The sequence below is a fragment of the Chelonoidis abingdonii genome, chromosome 4 (assembly GCF_003597395.2).
Source record: "Chelonoidis abingdonii isolate Lonesome George chromosome 4, CheloAbing_2.0, whole genome shotgun sequence".
Lineage (NCBI taxonomy): Eukaryota > Metazoa > Chordata > Testudines > Testudinidae > Chelonoidis > Chelonoidis abingdonii.
This window is the reverse complement of record NC_133772.1, coordinates 150,922,274-150,940,959: the sequence shown is the minus strand read 5'-3', so window position 1 is coordinate 150,940,959 and position 18,686 is coordinate 150,922,274. Positions and strand designations below refer to the sequence as shown.

Sequence of the window (18,686 nt, the reverse complement as noted above, 5' to 3'; positions counted from 1 at the left end):
CCCTCCGGTGCAGCCAAACTATGCCCCCATGCCCCAGTTCTGGAGCTGAGTAGTAGAGAGTTTGGCCACAGTACAACTTAAAGAAGCCTCAGGGCTGCTGCTGCAAATTGCACTGGCTGGAAACAGCTCCCAAGGGGCCATTCGCTCAGTGAGGGTGTGTTGTTGTGCAGTAGCCCCTTGCACTCCAGCCAGGCCCCTCTTCTCCATGGCCACACCTCCTGCTCCTACCCTGACGTTATCAGGAAGGGCCGAGGCACACAGCCAACAACACTGAGGATTTTATGTTGGCTTTTCTGCCTGCTTTGTTCAGCAGCTGCTCTATCCTACTTTAAAGTCTGTATTCAACCAGTTCCCTGGATGATAAATTACACCTACCTTGGTCCTCTTAGAGTGGATGTAATTAAGTCTAGGGCAGCAAGTGGAAGAGAGTCAAATCCCTCAACACCTCTGCCATCCCTTCTGATTCAGTCTCTGAGCGGCTGGGAAGCCCATCTAGGCACGAACAATAGTTTTCCCAAAAGTATTTCCATTTAGTGTACTTATGAGTGAGATTAAAAAAAATCTGTTCAGTTCCAAACAGATGGACACTTTCATTATTAGGAAAGGAAATAGAGCGTAAAGCAGACCTGGGTCAATTTCAATGGTTCTCTTTGCAGACTCAGTAGCACTAGCGACAGTTCTTAGAAAGAGGAAACTTTGTAAATGGAGCAGGGGAGTTAAAGGAGTTAAAGGCCGTGCAGCTTTTCATTTGCACCAAAGTGGAGCACCAGCTACTGCAGCATTTAGCATCTTTGTTGCTTTTTACAGCCAGACTAACACGGCTGCCCCTCTGATAACAGAATTACTAGAGCGGCTCAGCATATTTTTTTAAAATTTGGACTTTCCCCCACCCCCAAGTTTTCATGAGCTATGTTAACCATTTTCCAAGCAGGCCTAGTGGTGTCCCTTGGGATATGAGAGGGAGATTTTAGCTACAAAAGAATTCTGCTGTTGAAACATTTAGAGAAAGGATAATTTTCATGGGTGCAACTGTTTCAAAGTGATCCTGTGGTAAATAAAATGAGGCATTAGAAAAATGAAAAAAATGTTCTTCAAATACCTAACCAGAGGCCGGCTACTCCACACAGATAACCCCACGGCACAGCAGAGAAGGGAGACCAGTATTCCACTTTCGTAAAATACAATATGATCGGGGTAAACGAGATGAAGATTAAATTGAAGAAACCCAGCGTGGAAACGAAATGAGCAGCTTCCCCAAAGTTCGCACTTCCAAGAAACATCTTGAACAAAACCTGTGGTGGAAAGGGAAGATTTTAAAACAGTTACATCCTGCTGCAAGTGAAGTTCTCCCATGTCTGCAAAGCTCTACTGATGGGATGGATTAACCTTTCCCTTTGATAACAGAAGAGCTCTGCAAGAGGGTCTTTGAGATTTCCTCCCCCCAGAACCCTCTCCAGGGAGTATTACCACAGAAGGGACTGATCTAGCTCAGTATTATTAAAACATTGTAGGCCTTGCTCTCCTGGTGAGCACTTATAGAATCATAGGACTGGAAGGGACCTCGAGAGGTCATCTAGTTCAGTCCCCTGCACTCATGGCAGGACCAAGTATTATCCAGACCATTCCTGACAGGTGTTTGTCTAACCTGTTCTTAAAAATCTCCAATGATGGAGATTCCACAACCTTCCTTGGCAATTTATGCCAGTGCTTAACCACTCTGACAGTTAGAAAGTTTTTCCTAATATCCAGCCTAAGGTTCCCTTGCTGCAATTTAAGCCCATTGCTTCTTGTCCTGTCCTCAAAGGTTAAGAAAAACAATTTTTCTTCCTCCTCTTTGTAATAACCTTTTGCATTCTTGAAAACTGTTATGTCCCCTCTCAGTCTTCTCTTTTCCAGACTAAACAAACCCAATTTATTAATCTTCCCTCATAGGTCATGTTTTCTAGACCTTTAATCATTTATGCATGTGAGATCCTTTGGCTTGAATGGGACTGGGTTGTGTGAGTACTCATGCACATGAGGAATGGTTAAACAATCTACCCCTTGCTGTCAGGAGACGGCCCTTCTGGCTGGCTCCTTCATGTGTATGATGTAACTTCTGTCCCACTACTCTCCAGGTCTCTGTCTGGTCTGTATCCTGAAGGCAGGCACTTCCTTTGTGCCTATCCAGCACCCAGCAATGTTTTTTTCCAGAGGTGCAGAGAAGCCCCAACCATGGCTGAAGTTAGCCGATGCTGCAGGTGGGCACCCAAAATTGGAAGCCTTCATGAACCTTTGGGCTCCTGGCCCCAATTCATTAGAGTACTTAAGCACATGCCTCATTTTAGACACCAGCAGTCCCACTGACTTCAACGGCACTACTCACGTGCTTAAAGTTAGGTACAAGCTTAAGTACCTTGATGAATCAAGGCTTAAATCAGTGGTTCATGGCCTCAAAGAGTTTGAGAGAGAGAGAGCGAGAGAGCGCACGAGAGCTGGGATTAAAACTCAGGTGATCCCCATTCTCAGTTTTGTGTCCACACAACTCAACTGTGTCCTTCTCACAGTACAAATGGGGCCAGCTTTGAGCCAGCAATGGTGACGTTACCATATTAAAATATTTTGCAAGGAACAAAAGGTAAATAAAATACAACCCTGGAGCCAAGACAGGTTAAATATTTAGAGTGACAGGGCTCGACTCTCACCTAGCGCAGATGTAAATCACAAATGACTCCATCAAAAACCAATGGGGTTACATCAGGGTAAAGCTGGCGTGAGAGGAAAATCAGGCCCATAGGTTCTCTGAAGTCAGGAGGGGAATCACAAGCGGTGTAAATCACTGCAGAGTTCATCCCCATAGAGCCAAATTCATACATTTTAAGTGACTAGAGACTATTCCCAGTGAGCTTGACACATACAATTAAGGATGGAGCTGGAAGCGAGCTTCAGATCCCTTCCACGTCACCAAGCCACCTTCTGCATCACACTCCACCCCATTAATGGCAGGGAACCTGTGTGCATGTAGTGTCGTTCTCAGTAAATGTCAACCAAGGTACAAGGAGAGCACTCCTTCGAATAAAGCCTCGAAGTAAAACCTCTTGGGTAGAACTATGCAATCTCATGTCCTGTGCGCCTCTAATCAAATGCTGCATGTACTTCCATTGTCCTGAATGGGAGTTCCCAACCCAGAACGAGCACGGAATATGCAATAGAGATCTGCACTGCAGAAGAGATGAGGATTTTGCCATCATCAAAGAAACAGGGTGTTTAACAGCATTTAACATTTTCTCATTGTTGCGTGTTGCAAGCCCATTATAAATAGTGTCGATAAATTGCCATGGCAAAAAAACAGTGAAATCATAGATGATAATCTTCTGGCAGTATAATAATAGAGATGTCATTAAAGGCTCATGAAGTAAAGCCCCTCTGAATACTCAGTCACAAAGTAATTATCTCTGTAGTAACTTTTCTGACACTTCCTGCTCAGAATATAAATTATGCAGCAAAGGTGAGCCTTATATATTTTTAACCTGGCTTGCTGTCAACTTGTGCATTTTTTAACGCATGATACAGGGAATAAGAATATTTCCCTGCTATTAACAAAACATTAGGACCCACCTTATAAAGTGCAGAGGTGGATGCAGATCCAACAGCATATGCTACCCCGATAATTGAATCGCCATGGAAACCATCTGCATATGCCATCATAACAATTCCTGTGATTGCCATTATTGCTGCAACAATCTGTACAAGCAAAACAGAGAAATTTAAAGCTCAGAGGAACTTTATTGCTTGGAAAGAGATTAGATTATCTCTGTGTGGTTTTATGATAGTTACCAACTACTTTCTCTAACTTTAGTTCTTCTAGTTTCCTCTTAAATAGGTGATTATGTAACTATTGAGAAAGATGTCAAATAGGAATGTAGGTATATGCATCATGAACTATATGGGTCTATAACATCAAACAGTCTCATGGCACCTATTGATAGAACTTTTATCATACATTATTTTTAGATTAACATCCACTTTGGTGCAATGATTCCCAAGATTAAAACTGTTCTAGCACATTATTGTCTATACAACTTAATTTGCTGCTAGACAAAACAAGTCTTTAGTAAGGCTACAGATACTGTCTTGGATTTTCAAAGGAACATACGGGAGTTCAGTGCCCAACTTCCAATGGGATTTGTGATTAGAATTTCCAAAAGCACCTAGGCAATTTTGGATCTTAAATCTCAGTGGGATTTAGGACCAGAAGGCTTTGTATACAGAAGGGAAATGACCAGCGCAGCACGGCAGAATACATTTTCCTGTCAGACCTCCCTGTGTGCACATTCTGTTCTGGAACAGAGGTCATTTTTATTGTGGAATGGTATCCACACCGGGAGTTATAGCCTGTGCAGAATAGTTTATTCCGCAAAAGCTATGCCAGCCAATTTCCCCACATAGACAAGGCTTTAGGGTCCTAGATCCAATTGTGACTTCCCCAGGTAGTCAAGGCCTAAATCACTTAGGTGCTTTTGAACATTTTACCCTGCATGCCCAACTCCCATTGGCACCAAATCCCAGCTAGCGTTTCTCACTAAACTTAGAACAAGAGTTTGGGGATGCTCTGTACTGGGTAATACTGAACGTGGATTTTACCTCAACAAGTACCGCTAGATTGTGCGCCTCTCCTCAAGTGTGGGAGCACTTTATCCAGGGGGACTGCTTGTGTAGGCAACAGTTCACTAATGTGAACCAGAGCTTCACAAACTGGCCCTTTGCTGTGTTCAGAAAGCCATTGTTTGTAATGATCTATTACATTTAAGGAGCTAAATTTTCAAACTTAGTTGCTTGAAGTTAGGTACCTAAAGCTGGGGAGATTTTCAAAGATGCAGATGGTAGTTAGGTTTCCCTAGGAGTGGAACACCTCCTTGCTCTTTGTGCCTTTGAAAATCGTCCCCTCTGGATTTAGTCATCTTGACCAAAATTAGATAGGTAAACAAGTGGTCTGAATTGCAAAGGGGCTGAGTGTCTGCAGCTCCCATTGACTTCTGAGGGAGCTGTGGTAGCTCAGACCTTCTGAAGATCAGGCTACAGTGTTTGAAAATCGGGCTCCATATGTATAATTTCATTACACTGTTAACATGACACCAAAATATTCAGAACATAGTTGAAAAAACCACATTTCACCAAAGATTTGATGGGTCAGTTTTAAAACTGGCATTTTGCTCCTGATTCTGACATAATCAACTACTTTTTATTTGTGCTCACAAAGTTGCAGGTTCAAAATAATCAGAGGATGGACCGAGGCTCCATTTCAAAATCACTTTGGATCTCTTTGTCATAACATGTGGGGAGTCCCTGAAGCCCAGTTCTGAGTTTTTCAAAAGTATATTACAAAAAAGCCTGGAAGTTTTCCATATGTTTGAGACTGTTAATAATTAGCAAGAGAACATTGCATTTTGAATAAGGCATGGAGGGAGAGTGAGGGCTGTGGGGGTGGGGGCAGGAATGGTGTGGGGGAAAGGTTTAGTTGGAACGGACGTCTGGCATTCTTTGAGCCAACTCAACATTTTTATTCAAACATATCTAGAAATGGGGCCGAAACTCCTATAACTGCTCTCTATGGCACGAAGCTAGTCTTTCCTTGGCTGCCCAGTGAGACAGGTCTCGATATCGCTGCTCTAGTCTGGACATAAACCTACTCTTCCATTTTTGTAAAATCATAGGCTTGGTGATCACGGAAGCCCTTAAGAACCAAAGTGTTTGTGGCAGAGGTAAACCCCCAATCTAGTAGATAAATAATGGAGGATATGATTTTCAGCTAGGGTTTGGCTGCGTAAGCCAAGCCCCATTTCAACTCTTGCATCCATCTCTTTTCACAGCTACCTGACCGTTGGGCAGTCCCACAGCACATACAGCAGAGTCCCCCCTTCTTTATTACAGGGCCAACACAAGCAAGTTGTAAGTCATTTACATTTTTGTACTTTTCATTGTCTGTTTCTTTATGAGAAAAAAAATCCACACACACAAAAACAAGCACAAACTCCACCACTTTTTGTAACAATGATGTTTTTCCCATGAAAAAAACTGTCTGATATTTTGATAGGTTTTTAATTTCCAGCAATTAAACAAAAACATATTTCAAAAAGACCAATACTGTATATTCTCTTCTTGTCTTAACATCAATTATTATTTCAATTTAAATGCTACATTAGCATCCCATCCCTGCTTATGGGAGTAAAACGCTAACTTCACCAGGTGCACTTGTTTTCTTTCCAGGCATAACTTCATAACAGACTGGCAGAGAGCCAGGGTAAACATGGCCAAACAGATTCTATGTTTACGTCACAACAAAATGTGTGTGGAATTTGTTGTATAAAGCAGATGCACAAAACTGTATACAACTTGAACGAGAAACAACATGCTTACTTGGCAATGGATTTTGCATGGAGAATCATATATAATAGTGGCAAGTGGCAATTAATCTTTAAAGGACAGGTTGTTCAAAGCAAGCCAGTTTGTGCCAAGTAGAAATTACATTCTCGTTCAGTTCCACTTACCCCTATTATTAATAGTAATGCCTATTTCTTATATAGCACTTCTCATTAGGAGATCTCAAGGCACTTCGCACCCTTGTATTTCTTCCTCACAACACCCCTGTGATGCAGGGAAGCATATTATCTGCATTTTACAAAAGGAAACTAAGGCAAAGAGAGGCTAAGTGACTTGCCCAAGGTTATAGAGGAAATCAATGGCAGAGCAGCGAATTGAACCAGGGTTTCCCATGTCTTAGGCCAGTGGCTCATCCTTCCCTCTTACCTTCAATGGGAGATGTCAATGGGAATTAGGCATCTAAATACCTTTGAGGCTCCAGACCTAAGTCACTTTTGAAAAGAGGCTTTGGGAGGGCCAGCTTTTCAAAGATATGAAGTGCCTAAAGCCACAAAGAGGTGCCTAACAAGATTTTTCAAAAGTGCTTAAATATGTTACGTGCTTAACCTGCTTAGATCAATGGACGTTAGGTCCCTAACCTGCTTGGGTCCTTTTGAAAATGTTACCCTATACCTTTTTTTACTAGACTATGCCTCTTCTTCAAATATCAGTAGGTGTCAGCTACCAACAGTACAAATGTGTAACCACAGTATGTGGCATCGCTTCATTTGATCCACGAGTTTATGGTCCGTTCTGGGACCTTTCTGTAAAACAGCCACTACTATGGAAAAGTAAACCCCAGAAAAATGCAACCTTGTACGAGCGCTCTGGGTTTGGATGGGAGTAGTGAGGCCAAGATGGATGGTCAGAATAGCCCCTTCAGCCTAGGAACCTGTGAATCTATACATCCCACTGGTCATTCTATTCCTCCATAGGGGAACAGGCTTACTTGCATTGACCTCAACATGCTCATAACTCTTGTAGCTCTTCATTAAGACAATGGCTACAATCCAGTCTTATGCTTCAGGGCTTCAGCCGGCTCCCTGAAGGGATCAGGAAGGAATTTTCCCCAATGCACAAGAGGAGATGTATTCTGGGTTTTCTTTTTATCACCTTCCTCAGAGACTGGCCACAGCAGGAGATGGGACACTGGATGGAGTGGAGCAGTGTTCTGAGGTAGCATAGAGAATCTCCTTTCTAGATGTTTGGCTGCTGTGTCTTGCTCATGTGTTCAGGGTGAAACTGATCACTACATTTGGAGTTGGGAAGGAATTTTCCCCCAGGTCAGATAGCCAGGGACCTTGGAGTTTTCTCACCTTCCTGGGGCCTGGATCACTTGGGCATACCTCACCTAAATCAATTCACTGATACTGCAGGGGCCTTGGGCATCGGTGGCACCTAGGTCATTCTTGTTCTCTGAGACACACAGTTTAGGTATGTCTTACACTTAAAATGCCACAGCAGTGCAGCTGCTAGGGTTCTCCCATCGCTGTAGTAAATCCACCTCCCTGAGAGGCAGTACCTAGGTCGACAGAAGAATTAGACTTAGGTCAGTGTAAAAACCTTGCTCTGGGATGTGGATTTTTCACACCCTGAGCAATGTAGCTGGGTCACTCTAATCTTCTAGTGTAGACTAGCCCTCAGTGTCCTGAGGACTGGAATGCTTTGGTTTAACTGAAGTCATCGAGCTCCGTATAGAAGTATTTGGGTGAAATTTCCTGGCCTGTGATAAACAGGAGTTCAGACCAATGGACCCTACTAGCCTTCGACTCCATAAAACTCAATCTTTTGCCTTCATGTGGGATAAAGATTATTCTTATAACATCATATGACACAGTATGTCATACTCCTGGAATTGACAGTAATATTTCATAGCTAGATCTACATGTACATGGCATGTCGTCAGTAAGCAGGATGCAGAACTCAACTATAATCTTGAAAAGCTAAATGGAATCCTTGCTTTGCAGCAATCACCAGTGCAGAAATTCTACATATTAGCTTCCATTTAGCTGAACAGTCCATTAGTTACTATGCATAGATACGTAATATTTCTGTTTTCCTTTTCAACTTCCCCCAGGATATGAATTAACAAAATCAAAAAAAAATCCGCTTTATAACAATTCAGAATTATAACCAAATCCCCTCAGAGATCAGAACTACAACTCACATTCAGAGGCTTAAAAAACTAAACAGCTACACTGGTGTGACTTTTTAAATCTTGGGTTGCATTATAGATTGGCCATATTCTGTCACCGGTCACATGTAATATTGCAAACCTCCTCCCCAAAAGACATAACAAAAGGCCCTGAAGTAATCATCACCTACTGAAAATGTTAAAGACCCACATGTTCATTTTTAAGTTAAGATTCCAGGAGAATTATTTGTGAAAAGAAATCAGTAGAAACTGGTGATTTACTTCTGGAAATATAATTGTGATAAATAAGGTAGCTCTGTTACACTGGATGGATAATCAAACACCTCATGAAAACTATGGGTTCCATGCAAGTATAGAGAGATTTTTTTTTTTTACATATTTCTAATAGAGTTATCCCAGATTTGTAAGTGAGAGCGAACCTTGGCAGAATGTACCTGTTTCCTCAAAATCACATCAGTGCCATTCGTCCGATGCCAGTGTACTTGGCAAAAGATGGCACATAAGGAGGTATACAGTTTCCTGCTTCCTCCATACAGCTCTCATCTCATCAATGGAAAGCACTGTTGTTTCTAGTCTTAATGATTGGAGCAACAGGTGTCACAGAAAGTGTTCTTAAGCCTCATTGTTCAGATGTCTTTACTTCCCCTTTGTTGAAGTTCTTCAGTCTTTGCTCAGGAAAAATTCGCACTGGGAGTCCAAGCATTGTGCAAAACACCATTCCCGGCAGACTCCATGACCACTCCCACAGAGCCTTCTCCCCACCTACCAGGCATAATTTAATATCCTTTCATTTGTGGTCCCTCGGAAAACCAACCCTGTTTTCCAGATCCGGTCTTCTCTCTTACCTCCCTGTTATCTGAGGAGAGGTACCTCTGTAGTTTTCTTTCCTCCTTCTGGGCATGGTCACCTAGTTTACTTCTTTCCTGCATCTTTGGAGAGCTGGCCTGGTAGACTTCTCTTAAATCCCAATGGAGCCATCTTCTGGGGGCTGACAGACAGCCTGTCACTCTCCACCATCCTACAGGAGGAGGATCCTCTCCTCTGCCAAAGCTATTACAGCTACTACTGACTGGGCAGGGGAAAGGGGAGATCCAAGTTCATGGAACTTCCAGTCTCTCTACAAAAATAATTTATGTATAGGATTGTTTGGCCTCCAGTCTTTCAGCCAAAATGGTGATGGCACATGTGGCTGTTGGCTATCATTTTAAACGTCTTCATACTCCACCTGGATTGACAGGTCAGGAATTGCTTCCTAAAACTAATTTTGCACCAGGAAGACTTACCCACTGCATGTGACACCATTTCAGTGCCGTCTTGTCAGTTTAATGTTACACCCTTGGTATGAAGAGTCATATGTATTTCTATGGATGTGGATCAGCTGCCTATTTTGTTGGCTAGTTATGTGGCAGAAGCAATACCATGGATCTGAGTTCTTACACACGTGATGTTCTGACAACCCACATGTTCACCGAATGCAGCTAACACATTTTGGCAATGGTAATACCTTTTCTGTGATCTTGGGGTCAAATCCCACTCCCTCTGAAGTCATCGGTAAAACTCTCACTGACTTCAATGGGATCGGGATTTGATTGTTAGTGAACAGCACCTCCCTAAGAACTGTATTCTGGCCCTCTTCCTCCTATTAATGAGTAGTTCCTCACATGAGTAAACCCATTGACTTCAATAGGACAACTCAGGTGAGTAACTGCTCACCAATGGAGTGGGAGCAAGGGGCTCTCAGTCCAACCCTACACTAATTTTAGGGCCAGTTTTACAGTTTGCCAGGGTTTTAGAAAGCCAAGCCTTTCCCTCGCAGCCTTTAGAAGACAATGAGCACAAAATGAGCATCATCTCCTCAGCCACAGGATGAATAAGACCTGACAATGGAAAAAACGGTAAGATATTTTAAGATATTTTAAGATAATTTTAAAAATTATTTTAAATTTCATATCAGGAGCTACTTCTGCAAAGGATACATTAAAGCATTGGAGCGAATGACTGGTGAGCAGTAATTGTTTTATGCTTGCTTGAGAGGCCCAAGTGCGTATCCTTCAGGCTCGCTGTGCTGGCAAGTAGCAGCAGGGGTTGAAGGGAAGCAAAGTAGCCTGTTGTAGCTGACTGCTCTTTAAACAAGGCTTTCAATTAATAGAACAAGCTGGAAACCTTCTAACAGACAATGACTAAAACCAGTTTGCATTGTCTTTCTTGGAAGGAAGTTTAGCCAGGCAGCATTTTACCAAGGAACATCTTTGTCCACGGAGCGTGTAGTACAGCCTTAGTCAGTGTAATATAAGGAAACCTGTCTCCTATCTACAATCAGCCTTCCTGAAAAGAAGCTCAGACCCAGGGGTGGCAAGAGGTCCCCAAAGGATTTTCTTTTCAAATATGAGCATTTAAATAGAGCTCAGGGAGGAACACAACCAGGGCTCCGAACCTGCAGACATGTACGCACATCCTTCACTTTAAACATCTGAGGTCAATAGGCCACCTTACAAGCTTAAAGAGTTTGCAGAACTTGGACTAGCTCCAACTGTAGTCAATTCCCCTACAGGGAAGAGTAGAGCAACGTGGATACATGGGATACCCAACTATGCCATGAGGAATTCAGACGCTTCCAGGGAGACAAGGTAAGCCTGCTGGTTATGGAATACTTCCCCATGGGACACAGCGAGTGCCCTCTGCCTATCCCCTCATCCCACACTATTGCCCTCAGACCAAGTCACCTACGGCCTGTCCTATGCTGGAAACTTTTACCAGTAGAACTGCTATAGTTACACTGTTATGGTTACACCAGTATATGCACAACACGTGGACACTCTTATTTCAGTATAAAAGTGCCTTTTTTCAGGTTAGCTTAAACCCATTCCCAAGCAAGGCCTAAGGCCTGATGTCATAATCTTTATCAGCTAGGTGGGGATAGGGTATTGCAAGCATGGCATGTCGTCATCTTGTTTGTAAAACCTGTTAAACTTCCACCCATCTCTTCCCGCAGATAATCATTATTCACTAAAGGTATCCTCAGAGCAAGACTTACTGTTAACCTTTACCAGAAAAATAGCATGTGGGTAAAAAGTCAGCTTTATACAAGAGAAGAAAAGAGTGACCAGAACTCTGGAGAGCTGGGTTCCATCCCAGGCTCTGCCACTGGCCATCTGGGAGACCTTGGGCAAGTCACTTCCCCTCCCCATGCCTCAGTTTCCCCACTGTAAAATGGGGATAATAATACTGACCTCAAAGCACTTTACAAAGGCAATCTACTGACAAAAAAACATGCTATTGCAGAGCTATGTATTATACCAGTGGTTGCCAGACTCTTCTGTACTGTGACCACATGGTACAACAGAAAAAAGTTTCTAGCCCCCTCAGACATAAAGGACGGGAAAGTGACTGTGAACCCCTGGGCTTACTAGGATCTTGAAAACCGCATGATTTGTTAAGTGATCCATGAAATGTTAAATTTGCTAGGCATTTAGTGATCATTATATTTTCATAATATATGTCTACAGGTTTTGTATCTGATGCCCTGATCTGTGAGGAGCTTGCTTCTGATGATGAGCATGAAGAGGCTGTAGGGTTGTTTGAAGGACAGAAGTGGAGGGGGAGGGTTCAGGAAATATTTCTTTCAGGATCTGATCCCCATTGAGTATGGGCTATAATTGTATGATGATACCCTGTGTGGGTTCACCAACTCAAAGTGCCACCCAACTCTCCAGAACAACAGATAAAAACCTGTAAACATATCTCCACTGCTACAATGATCAACACCCCCCACAACACACCTTTCTAGATCCATAGATCCTACACATGCCTATCACACGTGGTGTACCTCATCCAGTGGACTAAATGCCCCAGCAACAACTACTATGTGGCGAAACCAATCACTATGCTCTCAAATGAACTCACACAGAAAAATGATAAAAGGCAAAAACATCCGTCACCTGTGGGTGAGCACGTTTCACAAAGCAATCATTCTATATCTGACTCCTTATCCTCAAAAGAAATCTGCACACCACCTTCAAAAGACAAGCCTGGGAGCTTTACTCTGCAACTCTGCTAGATACTAAAACTCATGGATTGAACAGACACACTAGATTTATTGTTTATTACAACAATCTATAACCCACTAAAGCCCACCCCTCCAGCTTCCCTCCCTGCCATGAATGGGCCACTTTACCTTGGTCCCTTGAAATACCTGTTAACTAGTTCTGCTCTAAACAATCTGCTCCAGTTTGCTGTTCCACCTAGCTGTGACACTCTGAGTACCCTTTCCAGACCTGAAGAAGAGCTCGGTGAGAGAGGCAAGTTTTCGAGCTTACACAAACAGAAGTTGGTCCAATAAAAAATATTACCTCATTCACTTTGTCTCTCTAATGTGATCCAGTAGCAGGCCAAACCAGACAAAGCCAAATCTGAAAATTCAAGCGTAGCCCTAATGGCCCCTGTTGACAAAAGCACTTAAGCGGGTGCTTAATTTTAAACTCTGAAGTCAATGGGACTTAAGCATGGGCTTAAAGTTAAGCGTGCGCTTAACTGTCATCCGGAATAGGAATGGCCTTTGGCACATGCTTAAGTGCCTTGCTGAATCAGGGCCCAAACTGAAAAGAATTACACACATGCTTAACTTCGTGCACGGTGAATAGTTCCCTTGACTCCAATGGAATTACACATGATGTGCTAAGTTAACTCATCACCACATTTTTGAAGGATTGAGACCTTCGTGTGCAGTATTTAGAGGGAGTGTCCTCTATGATTAGTTATACAGATAAAGCTTGTGCAGAATAACTACACCATGAGGCCAGATTCTCAAGACGGCTCATTCCTCAGCAGCACTCATTTAGGCCTTGAGTAAGCCCAATAAGAGCTGAGTCCTTTTGAAAACCTGGCCCTGATTGTGGGTGCTGAGTATTTTGTAAAAACCAGCTCAGAGAATATTACTAGCCCTGTATTTTTCTGTTCTCTTATTTCTCAGATAACATAATTACACCTGTTTTCAGTGTATCTCAGGAGTGAAAGCAGAACAGATCTTGCCAAAATACAAAAGGCTGGATGTCTATTGGAACTTCTCATGATCCTTTGTCACATTCCATTTCCCAAGCACTCACCTGCCTGATTGTTATTGTTAAAAATTATCCTTGTGCACATACTGCTGGAAAATGTACACATATGCACACATACAAAATGAGGAATGACTGCCTAGGCAGGAGTACTGCAGAAAGGGATCTAGGGGTCATAGTGGATCACAAGCTAAATATTAGTCAACAGTGCAACGCTGTTGCAAAAAAACCCGAACATCCTTCTGGGAGGATGATTAGCAGGAGTGTTGTAAGCAAGACACAAGAAGTAATTCTTTAGCTCTACTCTGCACTGATTAGGCCTCATCTGGAGTATTGTGTCCAGTTGTGGGCACCACATTTCAGGAAGGATGTGGACAAATTGGAGACAGTCCAGACAAGAGCAACAAAAATGATTAAAGGTCTAGAAAACATGAGCTATGGGGGAAAAAAATGGGTTTTTTTAGTCTGGAGAAGAGAAGACTGGGAGGGGACATGGTAACAGTTTTCAAGTATTTAAAAAGTTGTTACAAGGAGGAGAAAGGAAAAAAAAATTCTTAACCTCTGAGGACAGGACAAGAAGCAATGGGCTTAAATTGCAGCAAGGGAAGTTTAGTTTGGACATCAGGGAAAACTTCCTAACTGTCAGGGTGACTAAGCACTGGCACAAATTGCCTAGGGAGGTTGTGGAATCTCCATCATTGGAGATTTTTAAGAGCAGGTTACACAAACACCTGTCAGGGATGGTCTAGATAATACTTAGTCCTGCCGTGAGTGCAGGGGACTGAATTAGATGACCTCTTGAGGTCCCTTCCAATCCTATGATTCTATGCCTAATATATTACACCTACAGCATTAATAATTACATGTACTTGTAACAAAAGCTGACATTTTTTCTCACTCAATACTGTGCCTTTTACGGTACAAGTTAAAAAAAACTGAAAACAACTTCAGTGCACTTTCACAGCTAGCTCCTTTATAACATCTTTTTAGCACAATTCATCAGTTGTGTTTGCCCTTTAAGAAAATTTGTTACTTTGAAATGGAAATTACTAAAAAGGGTATATGATGTCTTACTTTTGACGGGCTAGATCATGTCATGGCCATGAGCCTGGAGTAAGTAGCAGCATGAGGCTTCAATGTCCCAAGAGCAGACCAGTGACCTGGTGACTCAACTTATTTTTATCACTCACCATCTAAAAGGGAAGAGTGTTTCTTCAAGCTGCTACTCAGTTATTCACAGTTCAGTCCTATTTCCTCTCTCACTCAAGAGAAGTTAGATGTGCCAACCTATACTTGATTCAGCTGACTTATCCCTCCATGGCAGCTCAGTTGCTGGCTGGTGCAGTAGGGAGGGGCTGGAAGACAAGGCTCTGTCTACCCTCCTGCCCACTCTCCTCCCAGCTTCCACACCTGTTCTACCTCCCCCATAGCCAGTACAGGTGTGAAAGGAGGCTCACAGCTAAGCCTTATGTTAGAATCATAGAATATCAGGGTTGGAAGGGACTGCAGGAGGTCATCTTATCCAATCCCCTGCTCAAAGCAAGACCAATCCCCAACCAGTTTTTTTTTTGCCCCAGATCCCTAAATGGCCCCCTCAAGGATTGAACTCACAATGTTGGGTTTAGCAGGCCAATGCTCAAACCACTGAGCTAGCCCTGTTGTTTTATAACTCTTGAAACATGCCACAGTAAAACCCCTGGAAAGCAAAGTCTTTTATCACTGCAATTGCTGCCCGCTGTGCATGGAATACATTCCTCCATTTAGTCAGTCAGATAGGTTCATGTATTTGAAAGAATTCTTTTTTTATCTGCAATGCTGATACGCCTGGCTGGGGTGCTAGCAGCAGAAATTGAACCTGAGTCTTTTAGTGCTTCCTACAGGCACCTCCACTGCCTGAGCTGAAAGAGCCCCTTTCTGATTTGCAAGGACACTAGCCTCTCCTCTTTCAAAGCCTTCCTCAGGGCATACTTCCTTCCATGATGCCCACAAGGAATTAGCCACGGAATTAGAGACAGCTCGAGGGGCTGTTGGTTACAGCTGATGTTTGTTGATTTCATATTTTAAAATGGGGTATATAATAGATATGTGCTTCATATATATATTTCGGCCCTAACCCTGCCAACACTTACTATTCCCATCCTTCCCTTAATGGGACTACTCACATACTTGAAGTTGAGCACCTGCATAGGTCTTCGCTAAGCTTTCTGGGGACTGGACAATGACTAGCACATTGTCAGCACTACCATTATGTACAATAATAACTGGCCATGAAAGGAGACAGTATAGACATTAGTTACAATACCACCTACCTCTTATGTAGCTTTAGTAGATCTCAAAGGTCTTCACAATGGAGGTCAGTGTTATTATCTCCATTTTACAGATGGAGATATTGAGGCATAGTAGCAATACAGGCTTCCCCACAGTGCCCTGGTTCTAATATGCCCCATCTCTATTCTCAAAGGGTAACCTCTGGAGGTTAGTAATTAATTACCTCTCAATGCAAACTTAATCCTACGCATTGGTGCTGGGACTGCCAAAAATGATGCTGATTAGTGGTAACAGGGTTCTGACATATGGGTATCAGTCTGCTGGAAACTGGGCAGAGTCTGCCAAACTCATTTCACGAGTGCAACAGGACACCCGCCAAAGGGCAAAAGGTTAAATTCATTACTGATCTAGTCTGAATTGGAACTGGTCGCCTGGACCTAATTTGGCAAAACATGTAAGCATGTGCTTTGCTGAACAAAGATGACTTTACTCATGCTTACAAACACACACATGCTTAATGCCATACTGATCTGGAGTTTATATCTTCATTACTAGGTTGGCAAGCCATCCAGCCTCCTCTCCGAAAAGGAAGTTTTCCTCTCAGTCCCCAGAACCCAAGAGTAGATTTTTCACTCAGTGTACCTGCCCCTAATTCCAAAAGCCAGGTCAGATGTCACAGTCCAGAGTTCTCCTGCTCCTTCATTCCAGGATCATTTCCCAACTTCATCACCCTAAAAACAGTTCTATCTTTTTATAAAATGGCTGGCAGGAGTCCCTTGGCGAATGCACAGCCCGCCATCACCCTCCCATAGGAACTCAAATACAACAGATCTGGTGGCCCATTCCAGTTCTAGATGCCTGAGCTGGGCCCTGCCTTTGACATTAATGGCTAACCTCACCCTGACTGCAATGGGACCAGATCAGATCGTTAGGGCCTGACCCAACTCCCATTAAAGTCAATGGGAATATTTTCATTGACTACAATGGTGCAGAATCTGGACGTTTTTGAGCAAAAATTCAGAGGCGGCTCCTAATCCATTCTGCAAACTCAGACGTGCATGTTATATACAAAAAATATGCTCAGTTTTCCCCAAGTCCACTTGGGGTAGACCTTTCTCTTGGTGGGAGGATGGGGACAGAAGGTTAAAAAAAAATATACATCCCACTTCTATTCCTGTCCATACTGTTCTATCAGACTTATATACTCAATGTGAAACTCATCCCTGCATAAACAGCCTGTGCCCACTTAAGTCCCATGTAATCCCTGTTTTGTGTGTGTGTGTGTGTGTCCGTGTTGTCCTTAGAAATACATAGTATATTGAAAAAGCATAGAACAATCTTTAAAATGATGAATTCAGTATCGGCCCAGAACTACCAACAAAATTGCTCTAGTAAGGGCCTAAGAGTTTATCACAAAGTTAAAAATAAACTTGTGTAGAAGTGTTTTCCGCTTCACTAATGATATTTCAGAACTTTAAACCCAAGGGCATCAAAGGCCCTCTTAGTTCAATCAGCTAATTCACCATCTGAAATTCAGTGTCACAGTTCTGCTGGACTTCACACTCGCACCCTATTCTCTTAAGAGACTGAGATCCCTTACTGGATTTGCACCACAAAGTTAATGAGAAATGTTTCAAAATATACATCCATTATACTAAAAACAATGAATCTTTAAATCATGGATTTAAGATTGATTATGAAAGTCAAGATGGTTGAAAATCATATAAGTCATTACCCTTACGCCCATGAACCTGTCTTTCAGCACAATCCAAGAAAGCAAGAAGACAAATGCTTTGTTACAACAGAACAGGGCAGAGACGTCTGTGGCTGTCAGTTTCTTTAAAGCCAGTAAATACAGGTAATTAGTCAAAGTCCACAGAATAGAAAAAGGAGCAGTCCTTTTAAGAAAGAGTTTCAACGTCAGACCATCTTCACCAAAAATCCGACTGCATTCCCTAAGAAAAGAAAACAGTTTAATACTCAACTAGTATTTTGTTTAATGTTCACTTGAGCATGGAAAACATGTTCTAGAATTTTATTATGTTCTAGACATAGTCAAGCGGGCTTCCTGAATACGCAGTACACTCACATGAAAGGTTACTGATCATAACATAGCCTACTTTTCTCAGCCACTTAAAGCAGTGCAATATTGCAAATAGAATAGGAGCCACTTACCTGGAAGAATCAGCCTCTACGCAGGAACAATCAGTCATGGGTAATGTGTTCTCGCACGCATAACTCAGTGGTGTTGACATTTTGAGCCCCTGCCTACTAAATCCATGGATTCAAGGCCTATAAAGGGCATTCTTCTTAGTGGCATGAAAACAGCCCACTGCCAGCGTGGAGGTTTCTCTTTTATAGGAGTATGGTCTAAAGAGGGACAGGGTAAGAGACTAATAACCTACAGTACTCGGAAATAGCCAGCTATCCCCTCTAACTCGAGGACTCTGGAGCCTTGAAATAGTTAACTTCTGAATGTAATACTTCCAGACAGCTCCTGTTAGGTATGTGGAAAAATTCCCACCATCAGCACAATTGATCAAAAAAGACTGTTTTGCCAAAAAAAAAAACCCCAAAAAACCCAACGCACATTTTGCGGCTCCACTTTACTACATTTTTGTCAGACACACAGTGAAACGTGTTCACTAGGAAAAATTGAGACATTTGTTTGAAGATAAAAATTGAGAACAAAATCTGAAGATTCACAAATACTCTCTTGTTTCTTCACACAGCTCTGAATGAAGTTGTTTGGGCAGCCAGTATTGGGTGACGCAGGGATGTTAGTGCTAAAAATTCTCTTTTTAGAGACA

General features: G+C 42.5%; 1 protein-coding gene across 1 annotated transcript in view; it reads right to left on the bottom strand.

Moving 5' to 3' along the window:
• The window catches only part of SLC35F4 (solute carrier family 35 member F4), a 203,622-nt gene that overhangs the window by 3,550 nt on the left and 181,386 nt on the right, over positions 1 to 18,686 (bottom strand). Inside the window, exons 4-6 of the mRNA XM_075065775.1 lie at positions 17,612 to 17,831; positions 3,598 to 3,723; positions 1,100 to 1,292 (exon numbers count right to left, since the gene is read on the bottom strand). Of these exons, the coding sequence (XP_074921876.1) occupies positions 1,100 to 1,292; positions 3,598 to 3,723; positions 17,612 to 17,831 (539 nt within the window). The remainder of the gene's footprint in view (positions 1 to 1,099; positions 1,293 to 3,597; positions 3,724 to 17,611; positions 17,832 to 18,686) is intronic.